General features: G+C 44.8%; 1 protein-coding gene across 5 annotated transcripts; it reads right to left on the bottom strand.

The window, feature by feature from the left end:
• Positions 1–244: 244 nt before the first annotated feature.
• LOC127462257 (potassium voltage-gated channel subfamily A member 5-like) lies at positions 245–26,089 on the bottom strand. Of its 5 annotated transcripts, none has more exons than XM_051770722.1 (4): positions 22,684–26,089; positions 22,061–22,331; positions 3,995–4,217; positions 264–356 (listed from the first exon to the last, which is right to left on the bottom strand). In XM_051770722.1, exon 1 carries the CDS (start codon positions 26,087–26,089, stop codon positions 24,176–24,178), a length of 1,914 nt encoding a protein of 637 aa, XP_051626682.1. In that variant the 3' UTR covers positions 264–356; positions 3,995–4,217; positions 22,061–22,331; positions 22,684–24,175. The 5 variants fall into 5 exon arrangements, with proteins under 5 accessions (XP_051626681.1, XP_051626683.1, XP_051626682.1 ...); XM_051770724.1 differs by having other exon boundaries at positions 22,061–22,306; XM_051770723.1 differs by lacking the exon at positions 3,995–4,217 and having other exon boundaries at positions 262–356.

Raw genomic sequence — 26,089 nt, 5'->3', positions numbered from 1 at the left:
TTTCAGCCAACTTAAAGGCACAAGTATTAGAAGCCCCTGCAATCTGGCATCCTGAGCCATAATCTTTTGGAGTAGCAGAGAGAGATCTGTTTTGAGCAGCAGAGCATCCACGGTATAACATAGTAGTGTATGTAATACAAGCTAGGATAACACAGGGTAAGAGATTAATATTCTGCATCATACTGTGCTCTTGTTATTTTTATCCTGCTGTTTCTTTCACTCACCATCTCATGACTCACACCCTCCCCACACTGGAATTTCCATCTCAGTCTCGTGGCTCACTGGTGTGTTGCGGAAGACGACGCCGTGGAAAAGCCATCTGGAGAACACCGCTACTGCCAGGGCTCCAGGTCGCTCTTAAAAACAGACAGACACAACAACATTTACTGATTTATCACACAGCTCCTCTGAGTATTGCAATCTCTTCAGCAAACTGCCTTCACTGGCTGGGAGGGTTGAAGTTCTCCGTGTTTTTACAGCTTTAGTGGTGGCGCTGGATGTTCGTCCAAGTCACCGTCCCACAGAAAGCTGACACTTGCACAGGCCTTTAGAAAAATTACAGGACTCATCCTGTGAGGTGATAAAAGGGCTCTCGTGAGGCAGGTGAATGTAATCCAATATCTGTAAAGGAGCTGTTCCGTACACATTCCTCAGTTAACTTTATCACCTCAGGGACATGGTCCTCGATGGCCCACTAGACAGACCTTCAGTGCTTCCTGAGGCCAAGCCACAGTTACTTGATGTGGGCTGGGAAGGCCAGGTCAGAAGAGGAGTTAGATGTTTAAATCCTTACTAATTGCACATATAGCTACTGTGATCCAAAATGTAGAACATCTAAATCCCAATTCAGTTTGCTGCTGTAGAATCCTGCAGTCGTGGTTTCTAAGAGACTCTGTTTCCCAAGTGCCAAGACTCTGGCCTCTGTTTAAATCCAGAGATAATATCACTAGTTATGAACCTAAATTCTACCACATCCCAGAAATCAGGGTGATCACAAGAAGCGTAATTGTTTTTTCTTACCTCCTAGATGAGTGTTAAGAGCCCCTGCTCAAGAATTGCAACTCCCTCTTTTATCTGTATCTGAACTTTCATCTCTACCTTCCTGAGGGCTATTTCTAACTAGTCACAAGCCAAGATCACAGAAAGTTCACTCTTTATATAAACAAGTAAACATTCCCTAGGCTAGAGGGAGAGTACTTCAATCAGCATTTGGACATCCTATCATCCTTCAAAAAAATATTCCTACCAGAAAATAGCTAGTCAATCTCAGGCTAGAAAGTCATGTTTTCTCCTCTTTTGCCCTGACACTTTGAAAAATGAACTCCACTGGAAGGAGTCAAAGAAGTCTTGTCCACAGAATATTACCAAAAAAGGCATTTGTGTGGGGAAAGGGGAATAAAATCCGAATTCAGGTACAGTAGCAAGATTCCTCTCATGTAGGTACTGAAGCAATGAGCTCTCCAAGGACCTTAGTGTGTATCCAGCCAAAGCAACCTTCCATTTTGCTGAGATAGATGGGAGTCAGCTTGGTTTTGGAGCAAGTTTAGCACAAGGATCAGTCGTGCTCCACTGTGTTATTCCAGCTTTCACAAGAAAACATACCAAAGGATGTCAAACAGCCCTTTATCACAAGCTTTTAGATCCACTGGCCTCCTGCTTTCCTGCTCTGTCAAATCTGGCTCTACAGGTGACACTGGAAAACATAAAGCCTGTTTTATTTCCATGAATGTTTTGTTCTCCAGATTTGCCTTGGGGCAGACTTCCTACCCTGTCACCTCAACTCAAGTCCTTCACATGGATTTCTGATGGTGACTCAGGACAGTCCAGGAGTCTTTTGTTGGTGAAAAAGCCTAATCCAGCAGAGACACTTTGTCTCTCTGACACCAGCTCAAGTCACCCGTCACATCCTCTGCCCTCTCTTCTTGTCCATTCCCAACATAACTGGCTGCCTGGAGGGGTGCAGATGTGCATGATGGAGAAGGAAGGCTGAAGGCTTGCACAGCCATGCCACATTCAAATGTCAGGCCTTCCCTGAATCCAAAGGGCAGAAGTTTCCCTCAGTCCACCCTCAATCCAGAAACGTGACATCAACTCAACAGTCATGTCCTTCCTCTCAGACAATTCCCCCAGCTGGAGGATGATCAATGCAAGGACCCGAGGACAGCCTGAGGAGGATGTGATTAGTGACCTGAAATGAAGCCTGTGCAAACTGCAGTAGAAGCTTCCACTAAAATCTCTTCCACTGGAGTCAGCACCTCAGGACAACAAATGCTGCTGCAGTTTGAAAGACGATTACCGAGAAAAAAAAATTAGAAAAAAAAAAAGCTATAGGGAATTGGAGCAGCCAGAGAAAATCTTGTTAGTGCAGCAGTGTCCTGCTGTGAGCTTTCTGTTCAGTAGGCAGGCTCCTTGGTACTACTGAGTGAAACAAGTTTTTGCTGCCTAACTATGAGCAGTCCTTTAGAGTGATGTTTGTCCTGAGCTGCAGTTTCTTGTCCTGAGCCTTTCTTGGTCTGCTGCTGTTCTAAGTGGACTGTGTGAATTAGGTGGAACTCTTAAAATATTTTACTTTGTAGCTCTGTCTTATCACCCGAGAGGCACAAAAAGCCAGGAAAAGACACGCAGTATCTCTGAGGAAGGTGCCAAGAGGATGGTACTCTCTTTTCAGTGATGCCCTGGGACCAGATGAGGGGCAATGGCCATGAACTAATACACAAGAAGTTCCACCTCAGCATGAGGAAGAACTTCTTTGCACTGAGGCTGGCAGAGCATTTGGAACAGCTGCCCAGGGAGGGCATGTTGTCTCCCTCTCTGGAGACATCCCAAACCCACCTGGGCACGTTCCTGTGTCACCTGCTCCAGGTGACACTGCCTTGGCAGGGGGGTTGGACTAGATCATCTCCAGAGGTCCTTTCCAACCCTAAAAATTTAGTGATTCTGTGAAAGCAATTGCTCAGAACAGTCAGGAAACCACATGTAAAGAGCAGCTTTCCATTCACAGGAGGTTGGTCTCTGCAATTCCTTCCACTCCTCCCCTTGAAACACGGGGAAAGGAAGATGCAGGGGCACTTTTGTACTTTACTGGAATACAGGATAGAGAAAGCAAGGGACTTTCTCCATGAAGTGTTTCCTTTGGAGGATGCTAGGTCCTCTGAAGATACATTTTTCATGGAAATATTCCTGATTCAATTGAGAGTTCTCTGGGAAGTCTTTCCTCAGTCAGATGGGAGAGAGGATCTTTACTACCTCTAGCTGACAGTAACCTGCAGTTCCTACAAGCTGGAGCAGGCTTGGAACACCTCTCTGGGACAGCTGTGTGTGGCTGTTGGGTCACAAGTGCACTGTGGGCTAAAAGCCCACATCCTGGGTGGTGGTTGTACAATCTTCTTCTTGACCAGCCTAAGCATGTTGCTAACTAAATGCAAAGAATGGTCTCACTCAATGTAACTTCACAAGGTAACAGTGAACACCTTCAAATGTGCAGTGGAAGATCACAACACAGAAATGAAAAGACAGGATTTCTGTGTCTCGCCACATTTCCAGATGCAGGAACCAGGAGACTGAATGAAGCTTGGCCTACACTATTTTTTGATTCACATTAGGCACTGGATGGGAGTGCTTGGGGGGGGAAGAGTGTAACAATAGAGATCCAACCTTTAGCAGAAAATCCCTTGGAATTATAAAGGGCCAAGTTGGCAACGTTCAGAGGAGGAACTCAAGCCTGAGTGTCTAATGTTGATTCACACTGATGAGGTGTCCTGTCCTCCTCTCATTTCACATGAAAAATCATATGGTTAGAGGTTATGGAGAAAGGAAAACAGATTACTGCGTGAGAATACAGTCTGCAGTCAACTTCAGTGTGGGTTGTAAAGGACTTTGGTCAACTGGCTGTCAAATAGAGCAGCCCACAGGTTTTTTCTCACTACACTGAGCCTTCAGGAGGTTTCATCCACCACTGGTACCCTGGGACATCAAGACCAACCCACTTCCTCACCCTGATCCTTCAGGGAAGCTCTGCTTCTACAGCTGTTGCTGTGTGTCCATCCCATCTTCTAGTTTGTACATTTACATCCTTTTGTCACTGTTAAACTACAAAGCCATGTGTGTACTGTTCTCTTCTGAACTCATCCCATCTTAATCCTATGCCTGGGAAGTTTCATCCTTATCTGCTGGAGGATTTCCCATACTCACTTTAAACAAGATTTTTAATATGGATTCTAAAAAATAAAATAAAATTAGTATAATTTTCTATTAGTGAACCTCAGAAGAAGAGGTTGGGACCTAGAAGGTAAACTGAATACTATAATATATATAATCACTACAATTTCCAGGGAGCAATGATCAAACCATGTAACATCTCTACACTGCATTCCTTGTAACTGCATCTTCATGGCAAATGAGTGTCTATCATTGGATATAAAAATCAGCTGGCACTGAAAACAACAGAGAAGGACGTTAGTTCCTCACTCAGTGCATCACTGGAAAGCACTTAAAATTACTGATGCAAGATAAAAGCCTTAAAAATAAAACTGCATCATTAAAGAACAAGAATTTTGCCTTGAACATGAAGTGTCACCAGCTTTAAGACTAGTACTATTTTTGGAACAAGAATTAATAGGAAAGGAATCTGCAAAACCCAAACAATCACTACTTAAAATTTCTGTGTGTCAGATATTTCTCCATCTTACTTATAATTTCTGTCCTTAGATGAAAGGTTCACAGTTTGCTTTTTCAAGACACAACAATTTTTGTACTTTCTAGTATTAACTGATTTATGCAACTTTTATAGTTCTTCTGTCCATGAATTAATTAGTTGCCAATCTCGCTGTGTTTTAAGTAAGATCAGCACCAGATGGAGACCAGATTTGCTTATTAAAGGGTTTTATCAAAAAAGTAATTCAGCAAATATACGTCTGAAATCCAGTACTGATACTGAAAAGTCTGACAACCTTTCCTAAGAAACTGCCTAATGCTGTGGTACCTGGGTTCAGTTTTATTGACAGAGAACAGTATCCTCCCCTTGAACTGTGCTGTGTAAAATGTCTAAACTGAGCACTGAGCTCAGTTCTGACCCCCCTGAAGTCAGTGACACAAGTGTCACTGTGACTGCCAAGTGTCTTCCACTGCCTCGGGACTGGGACTATTGTTTTTAAGACAAGCACTTGGCAATTACCTAACCTGCACCCTTTGACTGCCATGGTAAGGGCTCAATTAGCTCTTTCCTCTCCATACCTGCAGGTTAATTACATCAGATACTTTCATCACTATGAGAGCAATCACGAGGCATTTTTTTCCTTCGTTCTTGCTCTACACAGGCTCTGTAAGTGCAGACTTTTTCTCTGTGAACTGGGAGTGTAGACCAGGAACACCTTCACATCAGAAAAATACAGGATTTACTGAAACAATACCAACTCCCTTAATATAAAGTAGCATCAGGTCAGGTTTGCCTGTCAGCAAAGGCAAATTGAGTCTGGCAAGGCAGTGTTGAGTCTGACTGTGTAACTTCCCCAGGTGCTGTTGAAGCTTGTAGGAGGTGTTGCTTTGACTCATGGAGGCTGTCAGAACTAACAGGACAGCTTGATAGGACAGCCTTGCTAAAAACTCTGGAGATTGTACAGAGAACCAGGCCATTCACAAACTGAAAAGGAGAAAAAGATGTTTCAGTAGAGTCCCACAGTTTTACTTTCACTGCAACAGCTGAACATCTCAGAAATAAGATCACTACACTCAGATTGAGTAATGGACACAGTCAGTGCCCAGTGGAGTCCTAAATCATTCACTGTGTTAAAGCACTCACAGCCTAGCTTGGCCTGCTACGAGCCACAGAAACAACTAGATCAATGCAACCAGATCCCAGCAGGCCATAACCTCCTTGTTCATGTTCAAAGGACAGTGAATGCATCAGTCATTTCACAGAATCATTGAATGGGTCCCAAAATGGGTTGGAAGGAAACTTAAAAATCATCTCATTCCAACCCCCTGCCATGGGCAGGGACACCTTCCACTGTCCCAGGTTGCTCAGAGCTCCATCCAACCTGGCCTTGGACACTTCCAGGGATGGGGCAGACACAGCTTCTCTGGGTAACCTGTGCCAGGGCCTCACCAACCTCACAGGGAAGAATTTCTTCCTGATATCCAATCTAAACCTATTCTCTGTCAGATTGAAGCCATTGCCCCTTGTCCTGTTACTCCAGGCCCTTGTGAAAAGTCCCTCTTCATCTTCCTCGTGGGCTCCCTTCAGAAACTGGAAGGGATTTGTTCCTGCAAAATCTGTACCTGCTTAAAGGCTGAATGTTCACTGTCAGGGAGTGACACACTTGGTGAAATCATGGGAGAAGACCAGGCCAGGGTCCCTGGTAATCTTGTTTCAATGAATATTTACATTTTTTGGAAAGGTAGAAATGAGAAAGAGCAGCCTGCAAATGCTCAATTTTTTTACAGTAGTTGGGACAAAAGGAATTTTGACATCCTTTGAAGAAAGAGGAAAAAGCCAGAACAACACAGAGCAAACTGGTCAGTAAAACTTTCAGCTGCTTAATTTGTAAGAAAAAATCCTCACATGTATTACAGCGACCTAAATGTCTGTATATGTTTTGAAAAAGGGCTTGAGCACCTACAGGTATTTATAGATATGCTGTTTAGAAAGAAGCTAGCCCAAATTTAAATCTGAATCAGCCTGACACTTAGCACGGTGAATATTCAAGAGATCTGGCTGCCACCACTTCGGGTCAGTGCTCTAATTCTAACTGTGAAAAATCACCAATGTAGTCTCATTACCTGCAAAGTGAAGGCTTGTGTCCACTGTGCAAGGTGCAGCCAAAGCTACAAAGGTAACAGGGTGAATGTGGAGAAGAGAGTGAAGCTGAAAACATCATGTCATCTTTAATCAGTGCATCAGCCCATTCTGGGATCCAGCTTTAGGTCCTCAAGCTCAAAACAGAGAAGGCTTACAGGAGATGTGGGAATGATCCAGGGACTTGATAAACTGAAAGTTGTTGGAAAGACTGAACTATTTTCCTTACAAACAATACAAATAAGAAGAATCTAGTCAAAATATATGCTATATAGAGCGTGGTAAATCAGATAAACTGGGACTTTTTGTTCTCTGAAAAAAAAGCAATAAAAAGGCCAGGGACAGTGATACAAAAGGCAGAAAAATTATAAACAGGAAAAGAAATTACTTTTTTACACAAAACAGAATTAAGTTATGGAACTTAGTGAAACAGGTAATCATATAAGACCTAACTGGATTCCAAAGGGACAGGATACTTAAGGGAATATCCAGGTTATAAACTACAGACAAAAAACCCCATGGAACAGATTGTTATTCCAGCTATCTTTTCAAATACTTAATACTAATCTGTCATGCTGTGATGCTATACAAGGTCTTTACACATCAGTCCATCACTTGTAACTCCTCAGGTAAGTTTTCTTAAGCTAAATCCAAAAGTCTCATTTGCCTTAAATTCCTCCCATCTTCTGCAGCTCTATTTTCCCCAGATGAGGCATTATCTACTGACAGTGACACCCTGACTTATATAATGCCCTGTGGTGCCTTTCTAAAGAGCACAGAAACAGACTGAACCATAATTTAGGCTCCAAGCTGGTAGTGAATAATAATTGCCTCATTCCCATCCTTTTTCAGAATGATTTTTGTCACTAATTCAGAACATGGCTCAGATCAACCACTGCCCAATCCAGCCAGCAGTGGGAAAGTTTACTGAAAATGGCAGCAGTGCTGTTTGATCCTCTGTCTGCTGAAGCCAGATACAAAATTTCCATTTAATTCTAGAGTAGAACAGGTCTTCAGAGTCCAAACACATTTTGAATTGAGAAAGGGTGGAGGGTGAATCTCTCTGGCCCAGGTTCCATTCATAGAATCACAGAATGGTTTGGGCTGGAAGGGAACTTAAAAATCATCTCATTCCAACCCCCTGCCATGGGCAGGGACACCTTCCACTATCCCAGGTTGCTCAGAGCCCCATCCAACCTGGCCTTGGACACTTCCAGGGATGGGGCAGCCACAGCTTCTCTGGGCAACCTGTGCCAGGGCCTCACCACCCTCACAGGGAAGAATTTCTTCTCAATATCCAATCTAAACCTCCTCTCTGTCAGTTTGAAGCCATTGCCCCTTGTCCTGTCACTCCAGGCCCTTGGAAATAGTCTCTCTCCATCATCCTTGTGAGCTCCCTTCAGAAACTGGAAGGCTCCAGTTAGGTCACCCCAAAGCTTCTCTTCTCCAGGCTGAACAATCCCAACTCTCTCAGCCTTTCCTCACAGCAGAGCTGCTCCATCCCTCTGATGGTTCCTCCTCTGACCTTGCTCCAACAGCTCCATGTCCTTGCTGTGATGGACCCCCAGAGCTGGAGGCAGCACTGCAAGGGGGTCTCACCAGGCTGGAGCTCACAGCTTCAGAAAAACTCTCTCTGCAATGTCTGGTCTTTCCCTCAATTATTTGGGGATTTGCCTTTCCTTTTTTTCTCTTTTCTGTTTTCTTTTTCCTTTTTTTTTTTTTCTGGAAAATATGCTTTTGTAAAATATTCCTTGCTTTTAGCCTGTGTGCTTATAGCATTATCTTAAAAAGCCACTAGGCAGATGGTTCCCAAATGTGAGTTAATAACTTGTAGGTAGCTTTTGGGGAAGCTTTTTGAAATCCCTTCATGCAAAATGATTTCACAAACTGCCTGCATGCCATTCTTTGGCTATTTGGGCAGACTATTTCAAAATGGCCAGGAGAAAAATGGCAGATTATTTTTTATTTGTTTTGCAGCAGACTGTTATGTTTATTTTGCAGTGGTAAAAGAATATAAAGGGAAAACAAACACAAAGCTTCCACTGAAGATTCTTCTAGACCCTGGAAGTCCTGACTGACTTCAAGGTGAGCATGTTTGGGCCTCTGCCCCTCTTTTGCAGCCCTTCTACAGCATTTCTTTCAAAATAAGGTTGATTTTTACAGAGTAGCACAGGCTGAGTATTCAACAATCATGAGTGAGACTTCACAGCGTCACACAATTAATTTAAAAATCAGATTTCAAATATGGGGCTCTTGCTGTTCACCACTGGTCTGCTAAAAATACTGTATGTTTTGCATGGTTTAAAGTCAAAAGTATTGATAGTGTCTGGTCAGGCAAGCATCACCATTTTTTAAACAGATTTCATCACCCTCTTTTAACAGATTTCACCACCATTTTTGAACAGATTTCACAAAAAATCCATCACCACACCGATGACAAAATTTTGCTGTCTCTCTTAACAACGGCAGCAGATCAAATGTCTTCTAACCCTGTGAATCAATGGGAACCAATCAAGTACAACTGCCCTCTCTCCTGGGTGATTCATAGCTCTAGAAAATGGAATAGAAAAATAGAAAATAGAATATTTTCAATTGGAAAGGACCTACAATGATCATCCAGGCCAACTGCCTGAGCACTTCAGGGCTCACTGCTAAAGCATGTGATTAAAGGCATAGTCCAAATACCTCTTAAACTCTGACAGGTTTAAGACTCTCTGGAAGCTTGTGCCAGTGTCTGACCAGCCTCTTGGTAAAGAAATGTGTCCTAATGTCCTAAACCTCTCCTGGTGCAGCTTTGAACCATTCCCATGTGTCCTATCCCTGGATACAAGGGAGAAGAGATCAGCACCTCAGCCTCCTTTTCTCCAAACTAGACAAAGCAGGAGACCTCAGTCACTCCTCACAGCACATTCCTTCCAGCCCTTCCACCAGCTTTGTTGTCCTGCTCTGGATGCCTTCAAGGACCTTCACACCCTTCTGAAATTGTGGGGCCCAGAGCTGCCCCCAGCACTCCAGGGGATCCCAACGCTGGGCACAGCAGGAGGATCCCCTCTCCTCGGGGCTGTGTTTGATGCCCCCCAGGATGGGCTTTGCCCTCGGGGCTGCCAGGGCACACACTGCTGCCTCACAATGCCCCTGCACCCCCAGATCCCTCTCTGCAGGGCTGCTCTCCAGCCACTCCTCTCCCAGTTTGTACCTGTGCCTGGCATTACTCGGTCCCAGGTACAGAATCCAGCACTTGTTATATTTCACCCCAGCAAGCACAGCCCAATGCTCCAGTCTCTTGTCCTTGAAGGGAGCCAACAGCTCCCACTTAGTTTGGTGTCATCAGCAAACTTGCTAATGGTGCTTTCCACTCCTTCATCCAAGTTGTTGATAAATATATCAACCAGAGAACTGAGCCCTGAAGAAACAGAACTTTGGCCCAAGGTACTAAAAACATCAGCTCAGAGCTCCAAGTTAATTTTAAAGCAAGATTTTTCTTTTTTTCCTGAAGTTCAACAAAACCTCCTACCAAAAGGGACCTGGAAATAACACTTCCTTTGGGACGGAGACAAAGTCTGCAGGACAAGGGAAACTCCAAGATGTACTTTTTTCTCAGAAATCACATAGTGTTAATCTATAAGTACTTATATTTTCTTTTTAACCCCCCCAGTTGCTTCACTGCCAAGAGAGAACCAATATATGAGGGCTATTAGCCACATTTTATATGGCATTTATACATCATTGGAAGGGTCTCATCCAGACAATCTGTGATGAACACAGTATAAAAATATAAATAAACAAGATTGCATTGGCTAGACCAGAAGGGTAAAGTCTAGTGATTAGAGTGATAAACATATTTGCAGATAACACAGAAAAGTGCATTTATCCCACTAGAGAGTTGTAAATTGACAGTTATTTTGGCTGGGTGTACCTTAGAGTTTCATTTTAGTTCATGTCTATAAAATATGTAGGTAAAAAATGTGACCACGTGGTCCTTAAAATTAAAGTATTAGTTTCCCCACCAGGAAACGGGCCCTACTCTTCTGCACCCCAGCATTCTGTGATCTTGGAAAGTTGTTTAGAGCTCAGTTGTGCTCTCAGTTCCAGTCTTAACAAGGCTCAACATAGTGACAATGCTTTGTTTTTCTTCCTGTCCATACTCAAATCAGGCCAGAGAGTCCTACAACAAATGCCAGCAGTGCCATAATAGGTATGGACAGTTGGTTAGTGGGTAGGTAAGAATCAACCAACTCTTTGCAGAGTTCTTTATGCTTAGAAAAGCAAATAGAATGAGCTATTACTCAGCTTCAGGAGGTAAAGAAGCTGCTGCTGTGCAGGTCTCCTAAGCAGAGATTTAAACCAACCTATTTAAAGTCCAATAGTAAAGATGCATCCTTCTTGTAAACTCTACTGTCTACTTGTAAACTCTACTGCCTACTCCTGTCCCTCCAAGCTCACCATTGCAGAAAAGTATGCAAGCTTTAAATCCATGGGTTTTTTCCCTCAACTTGTCAAACACCAGGATGGCATGTGTTGGACCACGACAAACCTGACCCCAAACTCACTGAAATCATGACAGTTCTCTCTCCCTCTGCTCCTGTACCTACCCAGTTACAACACACTTTAGAACAAGTTCTATGTCTGAAAAATGTACTGAAAGGGAGGGAGGGAAGGAGGGAAGGAAGGAAGGAGGGAGGAAAGAAGGGAAGGAGGGAGGGAGGAAGGAAGGAAGGAACTCTGCCGCTGTTTGCCTTATTTTTAAGCACAACTCTGCTTCTTGCTGTTATTCTATAAATCCCATCTATCAGTATTTACAGCACTTCAGAAGAGTCTGTATTCACCATGTCTGTCCTTTTTCGATAGAGCAACAGTTTAGGAGAGCTAATGTCAAAGAGAAGTAGTTTTGATTCTGGTCTTTCTTTCCCCCAGGCAGTCAGCTACCTTTCCAAAAGCTGTAAAAAGAAATCATCTTCTTCAAGGCCAGTGTCCTTTTGCCAAATTTGGCTCAGAGAGCCATCCCACCTAGAGGCACCACTAAGCCTCAGTGTCCCTGTGTGGGGGAGTCATCCACAGCATAAGCCAACCCTTGGAGTGCTGCCAGGGCCAGAATATGTGCTCCACAGCACATGGGCTGGTGTATGGAGCACAGGGCACAGCCACATCCCCTCAGCCTTGTCAACACCTGAGTGTAAGGCAAACAGAAGGGAGATGATGATGATGATGAGAGAGAGCTACAGCCTCTATGAAGCAGAGAGACGGATGGGAGAAGGATGCTGAAAAGCAGAAAAGCACCCTGCCATGCATCAGGCAGCTTGTGATGCATCCACCAAAGCACAAGGAGAGCCCCCAGTGACCATGGGGCAGCTCAGCAGATTCTGCTTCTCACCGAGGCAGGAGGCTGCCAGTCAGCAGAGCCGGCTCAGCGCTGAGCCCCGCCGGAGCTGCGAGGCCCTGCCACTCACTGAGAACTGTTTTGCCTCAGTGAAAAGCACCAGCTCCTGGCTCCAGGCTCCTACTGAGATCCAAACTCAACAGAGCCAGCAAAGCAGCGGGAGCTGGCTGCAAACCTGGATATAGACACAGTGGATCTGTTCTCTGATATTGCACCCTCAGAGCAGTCCTGCTCTGCTTTAACCCCTGTGCCACCCCTGTGAGCCCACGAGCTGCTAAGGAGACATTTGCTGTGATGAGGCAGATAATGTGAGCACTATGCAAAACCTATAAAAATGACTGACATTCATAGCATCATTAATCAGCAGCACTCATCCTCCAAGCTCCACCATCCCTCCGGGAAATGGAAAACTGCAGGTTTGATTCACTGCACATCAGCTCAGCTCTGCGCTGGTTTTGTCCCGGTCATGTCAGCACCAAACTGGAAGGAACAGCCACAGATCGGGCAGATTTGTCTGAACCACTTTGTTACTCTCACAGTTAAACCTTGGAAAACCCTTTTCCCTGTTGCTGCTCCTGGGAAAGATCTTTCCCTTTGGGAAAGATGCTAATTGGCTGTTTGTCATCTGGTCAGAAAGGGGAACGAGTCACAGCCTGCTGAAATTTGTTCCTGCCCTTTCCTTAAAAAAAGAATGCATTCAGGGCACACACCTGGGTAAGACACTCTATGAGCAAGGCTTCTTTTCAGTGCAGGTACCTGGCTCATGATTCCTATTCAGCAGAGACTAAAACTTTACAAAATCAGCCACTGGCAGCACTCCCAGGATATTTTTCCATTCGCACATATTTCTAAAAATGTCAACACCAGTCTAACCATTCTCATCTGGGAAGCCTGACATCAGATGTACATTAGCCCAGGGAAAAAAAAAAACATCCAAAACACAAGCCCCTTCTAAAAAGGAAAACAAATTCGAAGTATGTTACACTGGGTTCTGTCTCTGGGCTCTATGCAAACAAGAGGAGGAAATTTTACAGAGTGATTTTACACCCCTGACAATGCCATTGGAAAGTCAGACAAGGGTTTCACAGGGATGAGAAGTGGATAGTATGTGAGATTCTTATTCCTGTATGTTTGGGTTTGTTACCCAACAGCAAACAAAAAAAAAGTCCCAGGCAGGACCTTAAGAGCCATGTGCAGTCCTGGAATTTAATCCAGACAGCTAAACAGCACTGCGTCTGACTGTGGGAGAGCTTCCCCAGGGAGAAAGCATTTTGGCTTGAGCATTTTGTTCCAGTCATCAGTCTCATATAATCTTCTCTTCCAAATTCAGACCCTTCACACACCTCCCTGGCATCACCTGCTTTGTCTGAGAGACTTGTGTAGACAGGACATGCCCTGATGCCATTTTGCAAGCTGAGTTCAGGCAATGAGCAATATTGTTTCCACACTGTCCTCACACCACATGCCATCAGCATTTTATCGCTGTTAGGAGAGATCTCCATTTAATTTGGTCTGTCAGGAATCAAGGAAAACAAAGGATGTGACTGCAGGCCTCGAGTCTATCTGAACAGGATTCCTGGAATGGACTAATCTGTAACTACAGAGTGAAAAGAGAGCAAGATGTTCCTCTGAAATATTTAAAATTTGTATTTCACTGCCCATGAATGCTGCAAAAATGACTTTACAATTTCTCTCCCTCTGGGAAATTAATAGAAAGCCCTCCCCCCCCCCACTCGCTTTCATGATGATTGAATTTTCCTCCCTCCAAGAAGGAGTAATGCTCTTGTATTACACTTTACTTCCTTGCAAATCTTACATGTTTTCTACACGTGCATTTTAACTCTGTGTCCTCTCTCGAAGTATTAACTCACAGATATGACAAACAGAGTTTTTAACCTTACTCATTGTTGAAACAGACCTCAAAGACTGATACTCTGACATAAAAACTTTCCCCAGACTTTCCAGAGGGGGGACCTTGGCATTCCAGACTCCACATTCTGGTGGCCTTTTCTACACGACACCCACACTAAACCATCTGCCCACTCATCTGCTGAAGGAAACCACCTCCACATCAGGAATTCCTCTGAAATTCTATTGTCCAGAACATCTGCCATCACTAAAGAGCCCTTCAGTACTCTGGGGTCTTGTCCTGCCACTCCTACTGAAGAATGACAACCTGTGTCAGAGACAACGGAGAAAACTGAGTCACCAGGAGAAGGACTATGTTCAGTGGAATATCATATGGGATGCTCCTGGGGAAAAAAAACCCAACCCTAAAAAAGGGAAGCCCATTGATAGGTTCACCTGTCTTTAGTGGTTCCTTCAGAGGGACTTACTTCTCACCCACTTGCTGGTGTGGTTGACAGCATTAACATCTTAAATTATTGTAGTTAGAGATGTCAAGATCCATGGATTACAGTGTCAGAAAAGATTTTAAGTGGAAGTTTACTTCTAGACTTGTGCTCTTTCTTCTCAGTCTGACTGAATTTAACTCATGATCCAGTCCCTGGGGACCACAGCAGAGCAGCTGCTGGGATCCAGAATCACTTTGAAGTCACAGAAGAATTCTAGTGGTGGTCCTGCCCATACTGGGTGGTCCATGGTTTCTATAGCCCTAAAACACACCTACACATGTCTGTAATGTTTTGCTTCCAGTGTTACATCCAAAATCCCAGTATTTTGTAAGGGAAGCTTAGTGATGCTTTCGTACCAGTCCTTGCATACCCATTTTTCTGAGGCTCCCTCAAAGCATTTGGAGAAGTCAAAGCCATGTGGAATCTAGTGATGCTCAAAAGTACATATTTATCTTTTCCTTTTGTTGTTTCCCTTTCAGCTTGTAATTAGTTTAGGACCAAATTATCCTTTCAGCACAAATGCAAAGGTAAGTAAACTTAGTCCACAGTGAAAACAATCTGGACCAGCACAGAAGGGCCTTGTCCATGTCAGAGAGGCCAGGTAAACATCTGCAGGAGATTGTTTAGGTGAGGCTGACCATGAACTTTACTGCATGCAGTGTGTGTCCAACCCTTCCTTCTTTTTTTTTTTTTTTTTTTGATTGGTTGGTTTTGGTGGTTTGGGTTTTTTTTCTTTCTTTACATTTTTTTTAATTTCCGGTTATTTTATGGTGCAGCCTGATGGATAAGCAAGACCAGGGAATGTGCTTGGCCAGCAGGGCCTCAATTGTGATTCCAAGCAGAATTAGAAGATGCAGTGAGTGAAACACAAGGCACACCCCACACTAGGGCTGTGCAAACAGGAAAATCAGTCAAAAACCACAGCAACAGTATCCCCCTCTCACTTGTGCTCCCCTATGTGCAGTTAGAAAAGTTGGGGGTTTGTGTGGTGACTTTTGGTAGAGTTGAATATAGATGAGCACAGGTGGAAGCAGAGTTAGATGAGAACAGATTTCAGCAGAAATAACTGTGCTCAGTGAATAGAGACTGGATATTGTTTAAGGTAAGAAGGTACCAACAGGGCCAACCTGTAGAGCTTTCCAGATACTCCCAAGAAATTGCCTGAGGGCAAGATGCTGCATCCAAGCAGGGCTATATTTGCACTTGCCACCTAAACAGTTTGAGGGAATGTTCCCAAGCAATTAATCACAGTCAACTACCCTGTTAAAGGCTCCTGGTCAGGGTGGTAAGTCTGTACCCAAGAACTGTCTCCCAAAATACTTCCTAGGCACGATGTGGGAATCAGCAGAGGCCAGGAACAGAGCCCACTAGGCTGGGTGCCGAACACCTTGTTTCAGGGGGAGCCTCCAACAGCATGAACACAGGCTGCTGCTGCCAGCTGGCCTCAGTGCCAGGGAATGGTCCTGGGCACATTTCATTTTCTAATATAGATGCAGTCAGGATGTCTATGAGAATTCGTATCTCCTCCTTAGTGGAATATCCAGCTTCCTTATTAAGAACAGAACCTACCCCGTTTTTCCACTAGCAAGAGGCAGTGCAAATTCCATTTTGAAATACACACTGTTTCCAAGCCTCCCAGAGAGATTTCTCTCTCATGCTCCAAAGCCCTGAACTTCTCAGCCTCTGCTCTGTTGTCAGGATCAGTTGTCAGCATCACTCGGGTGGAGATCAAGTGGGCAATGGGAATCTGACAGAAATTTTGTCATTTGCTGAGACTTACCCCCCCAAGTCTGCAGGAAGATGCCAGTGTCTGCTTTGGATCCACACTTTAGCACACTCTCCTGAAGATGGGTACCTGTATCCTTCCTTTCAAAGCACTGAGCAAGCTTTTGACACACGATCCTGAGAGATATTGTGCAGGTATTGTGCCCAGTGGCTGAAATCCAGGAACAACTCTGTGAGCCACCATTCCTCACTTAGGCAAATGCCCTGATATCTCAGCTATAGACTCCTGCTCTTGCCTTTGCTTCTTATTTGGCTTCAGGAAGATTGTCTCCTTCAAAGCACAGTGGCTAAGCTTTAGCTAGAGGGTGTTCCTTCCCAGAATGATCTTTGTCACCTTGCAGACTGTTTCTTTGCATCATTCTCTTGCATAATAAAACAACATGTATTTTCACATTAACCTTCCTTTAAATAAACCTCTTATGCAGCACTGCCTTGAAAATTATAGTGTTTTCTGAAATAAAAAACCCATAATAATTTGCTCTGCAAATTCGTGGTAAAGCCTTCCCTCAATTACACTTCTGCGGATTTTCAAATCAATTTTAAACAAGACAGAAAAAAATTATAAGGCTGCACTGCTTACATAATTCAAATAATTTTTCACCTCCCCAGTCTACTTACAAACAGGCAGGAAGGAGAGGAACTGGAAGAAGAAGAAGAGGTTTTCCATGTGTTGAACTTGCCTGAGCAAATGAAGTATAGTATCATATAACTAATCCCTACTAATTCTGAAGGGAACAAGGAAAATCCTGGTATATAGTTGTGAGATTTTTTTGGGGGAAAAGGTGCTGGGACTTCACCATTGGAGTGCAACCACATAAAGGAAGGAATTTTACCACAAGATTGTAAATTACAGTCTCCATGGCACACCACAGTTGAAACACAGAAATAAGGTATATCTTCCTTTACTGTCTCCAGCCTGTCAATCAAGTATTAAAACCTGTGCTGATTTATTTGGAAACATCCCCTTGATGAAAGTGAATTACTAATACAGGAGAGAATTTTGCAGATTACTGTTGGTAAATTCTACATACTATCTGGAAAATTATTAATTCTGCAATAATCATATAGATTATGTGTTCTGGGAAACCCCCACTCTAATGAAAACATTTTGTTGCCAGCTAGGAAGGTTATTAATTTTACTATTAGATCAGGTCATTTCTGGAGATCAGGTGAATTTCCTAAAAAATTCAAAGCAACATTGTTCCATTGGAAAGGGTAACCTCATTTTCATGTCACACCAAGTCAAACTAAGGAGAAATTCACTGAAAACAAACGATGCTGCAGTCCAAATAAGGACACTACATTACTACATTACACAAGTAAGAAAGCATTGCAATATATAAACTAATTGTGTCTGAATGCTGTTCTTTGTCTTAAAACAAGTTGATATTTCTCTTTGCAGCTCCTAATTCCAATTAATTTTTTACTCGGGTCATTATGAGCTTTACTATTTTCCTATTCCAATTAACATAAAGCTTTTTATTTCATATGACTTTAATGACACAAGGCCCACATCTTTCACAATGTTTCATCATACAGAAATGGGGTATGTTCTGGCCAATGGACCCACAGGTAGCTACTGGAGAATTTCTGTGTTTATTCCTCCTATAAACTGACACAGTGATGTCAGAGAGCATGATACTCACTGAAGAGTATCAGCACCCTGAGGTCCCAAATTTAGGCATGAGTAACAGAACTTTAACAAGCAGATAAGGAAGCCTGGGGAGCAGTTAATGCATACAACAAGAAAGTGAAAAGAAAAACCCCAAAACCAACCAACCACAAAGCAAACACTACAAAAGCTACAAATACACTAAATGACACATTCTTAAAAAAATATTTAGTGGTGCTGAAGGCATAAGCCTTGTCAGAATGATTTTGGAACAACAACTTTGGTTGTTCACAGACTCTATTATTATAAAGACCTTTTCTATTTAATTTTTTAGACATTTGTAGCTATGTTAGCCTACGGAATGAGGCTGGAGGTCACACAATGACAGGCTAAAGCTGCACCAAAGGCAGGCAGATGCTCTTAAAACTCTGTCTCACAGTTTCCTTGCTGCCCCTCTGTCCTGAACAGGATCAACCTTGTTATTTTGAGGTGTCTCCAACACACCGACTGCTTGACAACACACCGATCCCACCACCGGCCAAAGTCTTGATTAGGTGCTTAAAGCCCTCCTTTCATTATTCCCCAAGTCTGGCAGCAGTCAGCCTGGAGGCTCTTGTCAAATTTCATGACTTGTCATGACATCTTGCTAGCTGACTGGAACAGATGTCAGGAAGGGAGCTTGTCCCTCACCACGGCCCAGTGGCACCATCACGTGCCCATAAACGCTCTCCCCGTTTGACCTCAGCACGAGCTGCACTGATACTACGTCAGGAAGGAGAATTTCTTCACAGAAAGGATGGTTAAGCATTGGAAGGGGCTGCCCAGGGAGGTGGTGGAGTCTCCAGCCCTGGAGGTGTCCAAGGAATGACTGGACGTGGCACTCAGTGCTCTGGGCTGGAGGACAAGGTGGGGATGGGCACAGGTTGGATTGGATGATCTTGGAGTGCTTTTCCAATTTAAATGATTCTGTGATATATTTCAGAAGAGTAAGCCTTTTTGTGTGCACATGTATCATCCACGAGACTGGAAGTGCACTGATATTTGCTTTGTTACCTAATGAGAAGTGAATGTCAGCACATGGAGAAGACAGGCTGCTCCAGAGCAGTGTGGATCAAGAACCCCATCGCCACCACCTCCACCAGAACAGGGGTGTTTGCATCATGAGAGCCCAGGGAACAGCCAGCAGAAGTGCCATGTTCTCCTTACGGGGTCCAAATGAAAAAAGCACACAAAAGAGGGATTTGTTTGTGCCGTTCAGAGCAGCATTAGGTCCCCTCTGTGTTCAGTGACCCCACCAGATGGGTCACAGTGCACAGCTGCTGGCACACAGCCTTTGCCTGCAGAGCCACTAAGAGCCAAGCAAGAGACCACAGGGTGAATCTCTCTCTTCTCTGAGATCTACATTTTATATGTCCCAGTCCAGCCAAGCCCATTCCTATTTGTACCTCTCTCCCCCTTTGAAATGCTCTGTCTTCCCTTCCACAGCCTTTCCTTCACCCTGTTTGTATACAGATCATTGTCCTATTGTTCATAAAGCACTCAGAGGTGAATGGTATTATATAACTGCTAGTTACTGCTTTATCATTTTTTTAGAATGATGGAAAAATGGAAGGGAAATGCAGACTCCCCTTGGGGCCAGGTTAAGCAAACTAAACTTACATTACTGGTGACCCAAATGAACATTCACCTCAGTATCCCCAACATGGAAGAATTCATTTTAGTACCTACTGTCCCACACAAAATGACAAGCCATTAATAACTATGGCATGTAAGCATGTGTGGGGTGAGAAATCTTCCATGTTGTAGCTCCAAGTCAAAAGACTTCACAAAAAAGTGTGGGTTTGTTTTTCAGTTGGGTTTGTTTGGGGGGTTTTTTATCTGTTTACAATTATTTGCTATTCATTAAGCTTATCTTGGTGCTTTTGATATGGCAAAGAGGTTTTATTCAGCTTGCTATTCATTCCAGGCCAGCTAAGATAAAATCGGTAACAGATTTCCTTCTTGTAATGGGCTTAGAATTGGCACATGCAGCCAAAACTCTCTTCCCATTTCATATTTCCCCAGTTCTCTCTTACTCACATACTCTTTTCTGGCAGAAGTTTGCATCATTTAGTGTCTTCTGCACTTTTCTGTATCCCAAGCACAGACACCAGCTGCCTGCTGAGCCCAACTCAGGTTTCTTGATCCTGAAATCTCTTACAGCAAAAGCAGGTTCTCGCTGCTGGAAAGTGGAATTACACCCTCACCCAGGCCAAAGCTGCAGTTCTTCATGCAGATAATCCTGGTGCTTGGTTTGCAACTGATCCTGACAGGATCCTGACAGGATCAGTGGATCATGTCAAGAGGACTGCTCTGATGAGTGAGTGGCTGCAGAAACAGGCCCTCTTTGTAGTAACAATCTGGTGTTCCCAACACAGTGTCCTACAGAACCACTTCTTTTCCAACTCACAAACTGTACCACAAACTTACATATGTGCCCCAAAGTCCAAGGAGAAGGCCAAGGTTTCAGCACAGTATGTAGCTCATCTTCAAATAACCACAGAATACCCTGGGTTGGAAGGGACCCACAAAGGATCATTAAAGTCCAACTCCTGATCTCAAAACTCACAGTCTCAAAGATCAGTCCATCAAAAACACCTGTTGACCACTATGTTACTTTAAGCATGTGCTTAAAGCTGAGCCCACTCTCAGTGCCTTGCTGCATGTTTCTGGTCATGTCACTCAGTGTTTGGCAGCAGTCTCTCTCACTAGAAAGCAAATTCTCTACTGCCTTAAAAGCCAATAGAAATTATGCATTATTTGTAAAGAAGGTGTCAAAGCCGAGTTTGCCTGAACTGTGCTTGATAACTCTTTAGAAAAAACAAGCAAAAAAAATATTTTCAGCCATGTTTTGAGAATAATTGGTTTTCTTTTTATTGGAAAGTTCTGTTGCATTATTATGGCAAAACACAGTATATTCAAACTGAAGGTTGAGGAATGATTTGACAAGTTTGTACAGAACTCTTTGCAGCAGTCAGGGTATTTTGCTTTCACTAGGCTTGGTTTTTGTTGGGACAAACTCTACTCTCAGTTGTGGCAGGGCACATATTAGAGATTAGAAAAATATTCTTCCCTCTGAGGGTGGTGAGGCAGTGGAAGAGGTTGCCCAGAGAAACTGTGGATCCCTGGAAGTGTTGAAGGCCAGGTTGGATGGGGCTCTGAGCAACCTGGTCTAGTGGAAGCTGTCCCTGTCTTGGGGACAAGGTTGACTGGGGGGTGGGAACAAGATGATCTTTAAGGTCCCTTCCAACCCAAGCCATTCTATGATTCTATATGCTAGAATCTGAAGATGAATTTAGCAGCTTGGCTCTCATGGGAAGTTAAAGGCCCTCAGCACCTTGCAAAGACTTAGTCCCATGGTGTCTCTGCAAACATGAAGTAGGGTTTAACAAGCAGCCCTGATAATGTCACAGTTCACTGCCACAGAAGGGTGAGGATTTCACTCCCCCTTGCTTCCCACTTCCCTGCACCACTGACCTCTCCCACCTCTTCCTCTCACTGGCTCTGGCACTCACTTGCTTTCCAACTCACTAATTCGACAGAAAAAGATCTACTTTGTTGTTGCTGCACTGGATTTTCTGTCAGGTGAGTGAGCTCAAGCAGCTCCTGGAAGAGAAGGCAGCGCTTGCACTTCCACAAGGACAGAACCAGTTCAGCGTGAGCAACAAAAGGGCACACAGTGGGAAGGGGAAAACTGAAAAGGAGGGAGGAAGACAAAGTCTTCCCTTTAGATCAACAATGGGCTTTAAGATCGGCTCATCCCACCCCCCATAGCCCTGATCTCTTTTTAACCCACATCAGCTTAGTGTTACTCCACTAAATGCAATAACTACAGTGATGTAATTCAGATCACTAATATCCATATGCAGGGTTCTACTGTTAAACACATTGTCCCTGCTCGGAGGAGCTGACAGTCCAATTCAACACAACATGTAATTGGAAGACCAAATTCTGGATGGCAAAAATGATCAGGAAGCTGGGGGGAGTACTTACAGAAAGACAAAGCCAACATTTTATCCTAAAAGACTCACTGAATTGCTTGGTACTTCTTCAGGTGAGTCAGATGGATTTGATCGGTGAAAGCAAATCAAACTACTCACCTGAGCAAAAAGCTTTAAGTTCTTCAGTGATCTAGATCTCAGCATGTGCAACAGGGAATTATAGCACTTCTTTGTTTCATCTTAGATTTAGCCTCCCCAGAGAGCTGATTCTGCACTTCCCTTTGATGCAAAAACTCCCATCAAAGCAAACAGGAGATCTGCCTGAGACTGGAGTGCAGCTGCACGGGACACTTTGCCTGTCAGTCTTGTTGCAGCTTCTCAGCGTATTATGGCATCACTTCCCACCTAAATAAACAAATAAACAAGAAACCTACACCTAAAAGTAACGTGAAAGATGCTGTTCTCTATTATCAGATTCAACATCCTTCCTCTCACCCCAGGGGTTTGGGCTGAGCTCTGTATTCATGAAAAATACGACTTGCTTGGCACTTATTTTACTGAATAGGAAGGAAAAAAATACATGATGCATTTGGGCATTACCTTTAGAGGCTACACTAAGGGGCAGGGAAGCAGCATTTGTGTCTGGCTAAAGAGAATGTCAGAGCGCTGCTCTGCAAAGCTGATTTAAATTTATGGCAGTACATACATCTGAGGTACTTGCATAAATTATAATCCCAACTGAGATTTACTTAGTTATATTAGAAAATTTGTCAGAAACAAACCTGGAGCGTTGACAACCAAGCCTTCTTTTTCTGCTAGTCTTGCTGTGCCACTGTGTGTGTGGGAAAGGCATGGAACATCCATCAGCAATAAAACAGGAGTCTGAGGGGGAAACAGAGGTGTCCTTTGCAAGAAAAAAGGTAACACAGCTCTTTGAGTTAAAGGAGTAACTTGGTGTCAGTCTTCACTAGCAAACTGTGCCACGCTGATGAAGACAATGAATGTGTCACTCGTCCTTCAACGTCATCTTAACTGTAAAATCCACAGCACTGAGAAGGTTTTGTTTGGAAATAAAAAGCAAACGAGGATGTGTTGTGATGAAAGATGGTGCTCTCCATCCCAGTCTGAGATATAAGCCACGCAATGGTTATTGAAGTATCACGGCGTGCCACGTTAGACTCCTCAGGTGCCATCCATTCCCAGTCTGTTATCACTAAAACCAGTGAACTGTGTACACAAGTGGTGTGTGCATACATAAAGGTGACTGATACACGTGCCAAAGTAATCTGGAGCATACAACGAAAACAGTTTTGCAGATATTGCACTGATATTCTACTTTCTTGTTATGTCTGTCCACTCCCTCGTGCTTTTGATCTGTTGTGCACTTGGATAGAAACCAGTAACAGCAGACAAAAAAGATACTTTCAGTCTCAAAAATATAACAAAGGTATAAAACTCTAAAACTACCAAAAAAAAAAAAGCTGCACATACTTTCAGGGTGGGGACAGTAAGCACATGACTGAATTATTTAGAAATTCTGAAACAGGAAGGTAATAAAATTATTTATAAAGAAGTATATCTACAATATTTAATAATTTAAGGCTCACAAGAAACTAACATATCAAGACAACAGAAGTTTTCTGCTATAGGGTTCAAAGCACCAAATTCACTTCACATACAGGATAACCAGATCTGTATTGATCACAAGTGGAAAACTCTGAAAGTGCTGATCTGCTAATGTTCCTAGTGCTTTAATGATGTCATATTTCACAGGAATAAGAAATCCCCTCTCAACCATAAATACACTCATACAGATATAAAATATATTGGAATTATTTCAATTTGAAACTACAGTACAAAAGCCCTCAACCTCCCTCCCCCCCCAGTCCATTCATTCTCCACACACACATCCCCCCAACTTTTTAATACTAAACTTGGAGCAACTGAATTGGTTACAAATTACCCATTTAAAACCAACCACCATTTGCTACAGTAAGTTTCTACAACTTAGATTTTTTTACTGTCATAATTTACCAGCTCCTGCATCATGGAGCGTAGCTTATTCTTAGTCTACTTTAAAAATAGGTGACCCTTTGTGTCATGGAAAAAGAACATAAAAACATGTATTCCTGGAGGACTGCTCAGGACAGTGATCAGTTTAGAAAATACAGCCTGACTTAAAAAACTAATTGGTACTAAAAGAATAATTATAGTAGCAAGTTTCTGACACCAGTAAATCTTTCTACATCTCTGAACTCTAACTCTCTCCTCTCCTTACAGGTCTGTTTCCCTATTGGTGTCCAGACAGAGAGCATAGAGGGATTTTCTGAGATCTACATTGCTCTTCGCCTTGATAGTGGCTTTTTCTATGGAGCTGGTGCCATTGTTGAACTCCTCACTGTTTTCCAAGTGCACAACAGATTTGTTCAGAGAGTTTGTACTGGGTCTTCTCTTTGCATCTGCCCCCGCTGTGCTGCCCTGAGCACTACTGTGTTCGTCTTTGAGGATAGATTGCTCTTCGTGATCAGTCTCTCGGTGGTAGAAGTAGTTGAAGTTGGACACAATGACAGGGACGGGGAGGGCGATGGTGAGCACACCTGCAATGGCACACAAGGAGCCCACAATCTTGCCCCCCACAGTGACAGGTCTCATGTCCCCGTAGCCCACAGTAGTCATGGTTACCACTGCCCACCAGAAAGCATCAGGGATGCTGGAGAAATGAGACTCGGGGTCATCGGCCTCAGCAAAGTAGACAGCGCTGGAGAAGAGGATCACCCCGATGAAGAGGAAGAAGATGAGGAGGCCCAGCTCCCTCATGCTGGCTTTCAAAGTCTGTCCCAAGATCTGAAGCCCCTTGGAGTGCCTGGAGAGCTTGAAGATCCTGAAGACTCTGACCAGACGGATGACTCTGAGGATGGCCAGGGACATGGCTTGCTGCTGGCCCCCTCCCCCATTGCTGCTGCCAGCCCCAGGCTGCTGCTGCTCGTGGGCCAGCTCGGTGCCCAGGGTGATGAAGTAGGGGATGATGGCCACGATGTCGATGATGTTCATGATGTTGCGGGAGAACTCGGGCTTGCTGGGGCAGGCGAAGAAGCGCACGAGGAGCTCGAAGGTGAACCAGATCACGCAAGTGGTCTCGATGATGAAGAAGGGGTCAGCCAGGCTGCTGGGGGGCTGCATGGGTGGGGAGTCCCCGGTGGTGCCATTCAAACCTCCACCTTGTGGGGGCAGGGGCACAGGCAACTCCCTCTCGTCCCTGAACTCGGGCAGGGTCTCCAGGCAGAAGGTGATGATGGAGATGAGGATGACCAGCACGGAGACGATGGCGATGGCCCGGGCTGAGCTGGAGCTTTCGGGGTACTCAAAGATGAGCCAGACCTGGCGCTGGAACTCATTGCGGGGCAGGGGCTTCTCCTCCTCTTTGATGAAGCCCTCGTCCTCCCGGAAGCGCTCCATGGCCTCCTCACCCAGCTGGTAGAAGCGGATCTCGTCGGCGAAGACATCGATGGAGACATTGACGGGCCGTCGGAGCTTTCCCCCGGACTGGTAGAAGTATAGGATGCCGTCAAAGCTGGGCCGGTTGCGGTCGAAGAAGTACTCGTTGCGGAGCGGGTCGAAGTAGCGGATGCGCTTGTCCGGGTCCCCCAGCAGCGTGTCGGGGAACTGGTTGAGGGTGCCCAGCTGGGTCTCGAAGCGCAGCCCGGAGATGTTGATCAGCACCCGCTGGTGGTGCATGGCGCCCGGGTTCACCGCCGCCGCCGCCGCCGCCTCCTCCTCGTCGTCTCCCGCCGCTGCCATGGCCATGCCCCGGCGGTGTCCCCCTTCCTCCGGGGGTCCCACGTCCGCGCCGGGGCGCGGGGCGCGGGGCGGCGGCCGGGGCGGCGCGGGGGGTGCGCGTCCCTCCGCCGGCCGCTCCTCGGGGCCGCTCCCGCGGGGACCCGGCGGGGGCCGCTCCGGCTCCTCGTCCCTCGGCGGGGGCCGCTCGGGCTCCTCGTCCCCCGGCGGCGGTGGCATCGGCGGCGGCGCGGGCGGCGGGGCTCCCTCCTTGCCGTCGCTCAGCTGCGGCGAGCCCGCGATGTGTAGCAAGTTGCCCCGCCAGCGTGCCCGGCCGCCGGCGGCCGCGGCATCCTCGCCACCCGCGATGGCCGTGGTGCCGCCGTTCTCCAGAGTCACCAGCGCGATCTCCAT

Source organism: Manacus candei, unplaced genomic scaffold (genome assembly GCF_025592945.1).
Source record: "Manacus candei isolate 608988 ecotype Guabito, Panama unplaced genomic scaffold, ASM2559294v1 h1tg000124l, whole genome shotgun sequence".
NCBI lineage: Eukaryota > Metazoa > Chordata > Aves > Passeriformes > Pipridae > Manacus > Manacus candei.
Note: the sequence above shows the minus strand (reverse complement) of the source record. Positions and strands in the feature narration are given on the sequence as shown.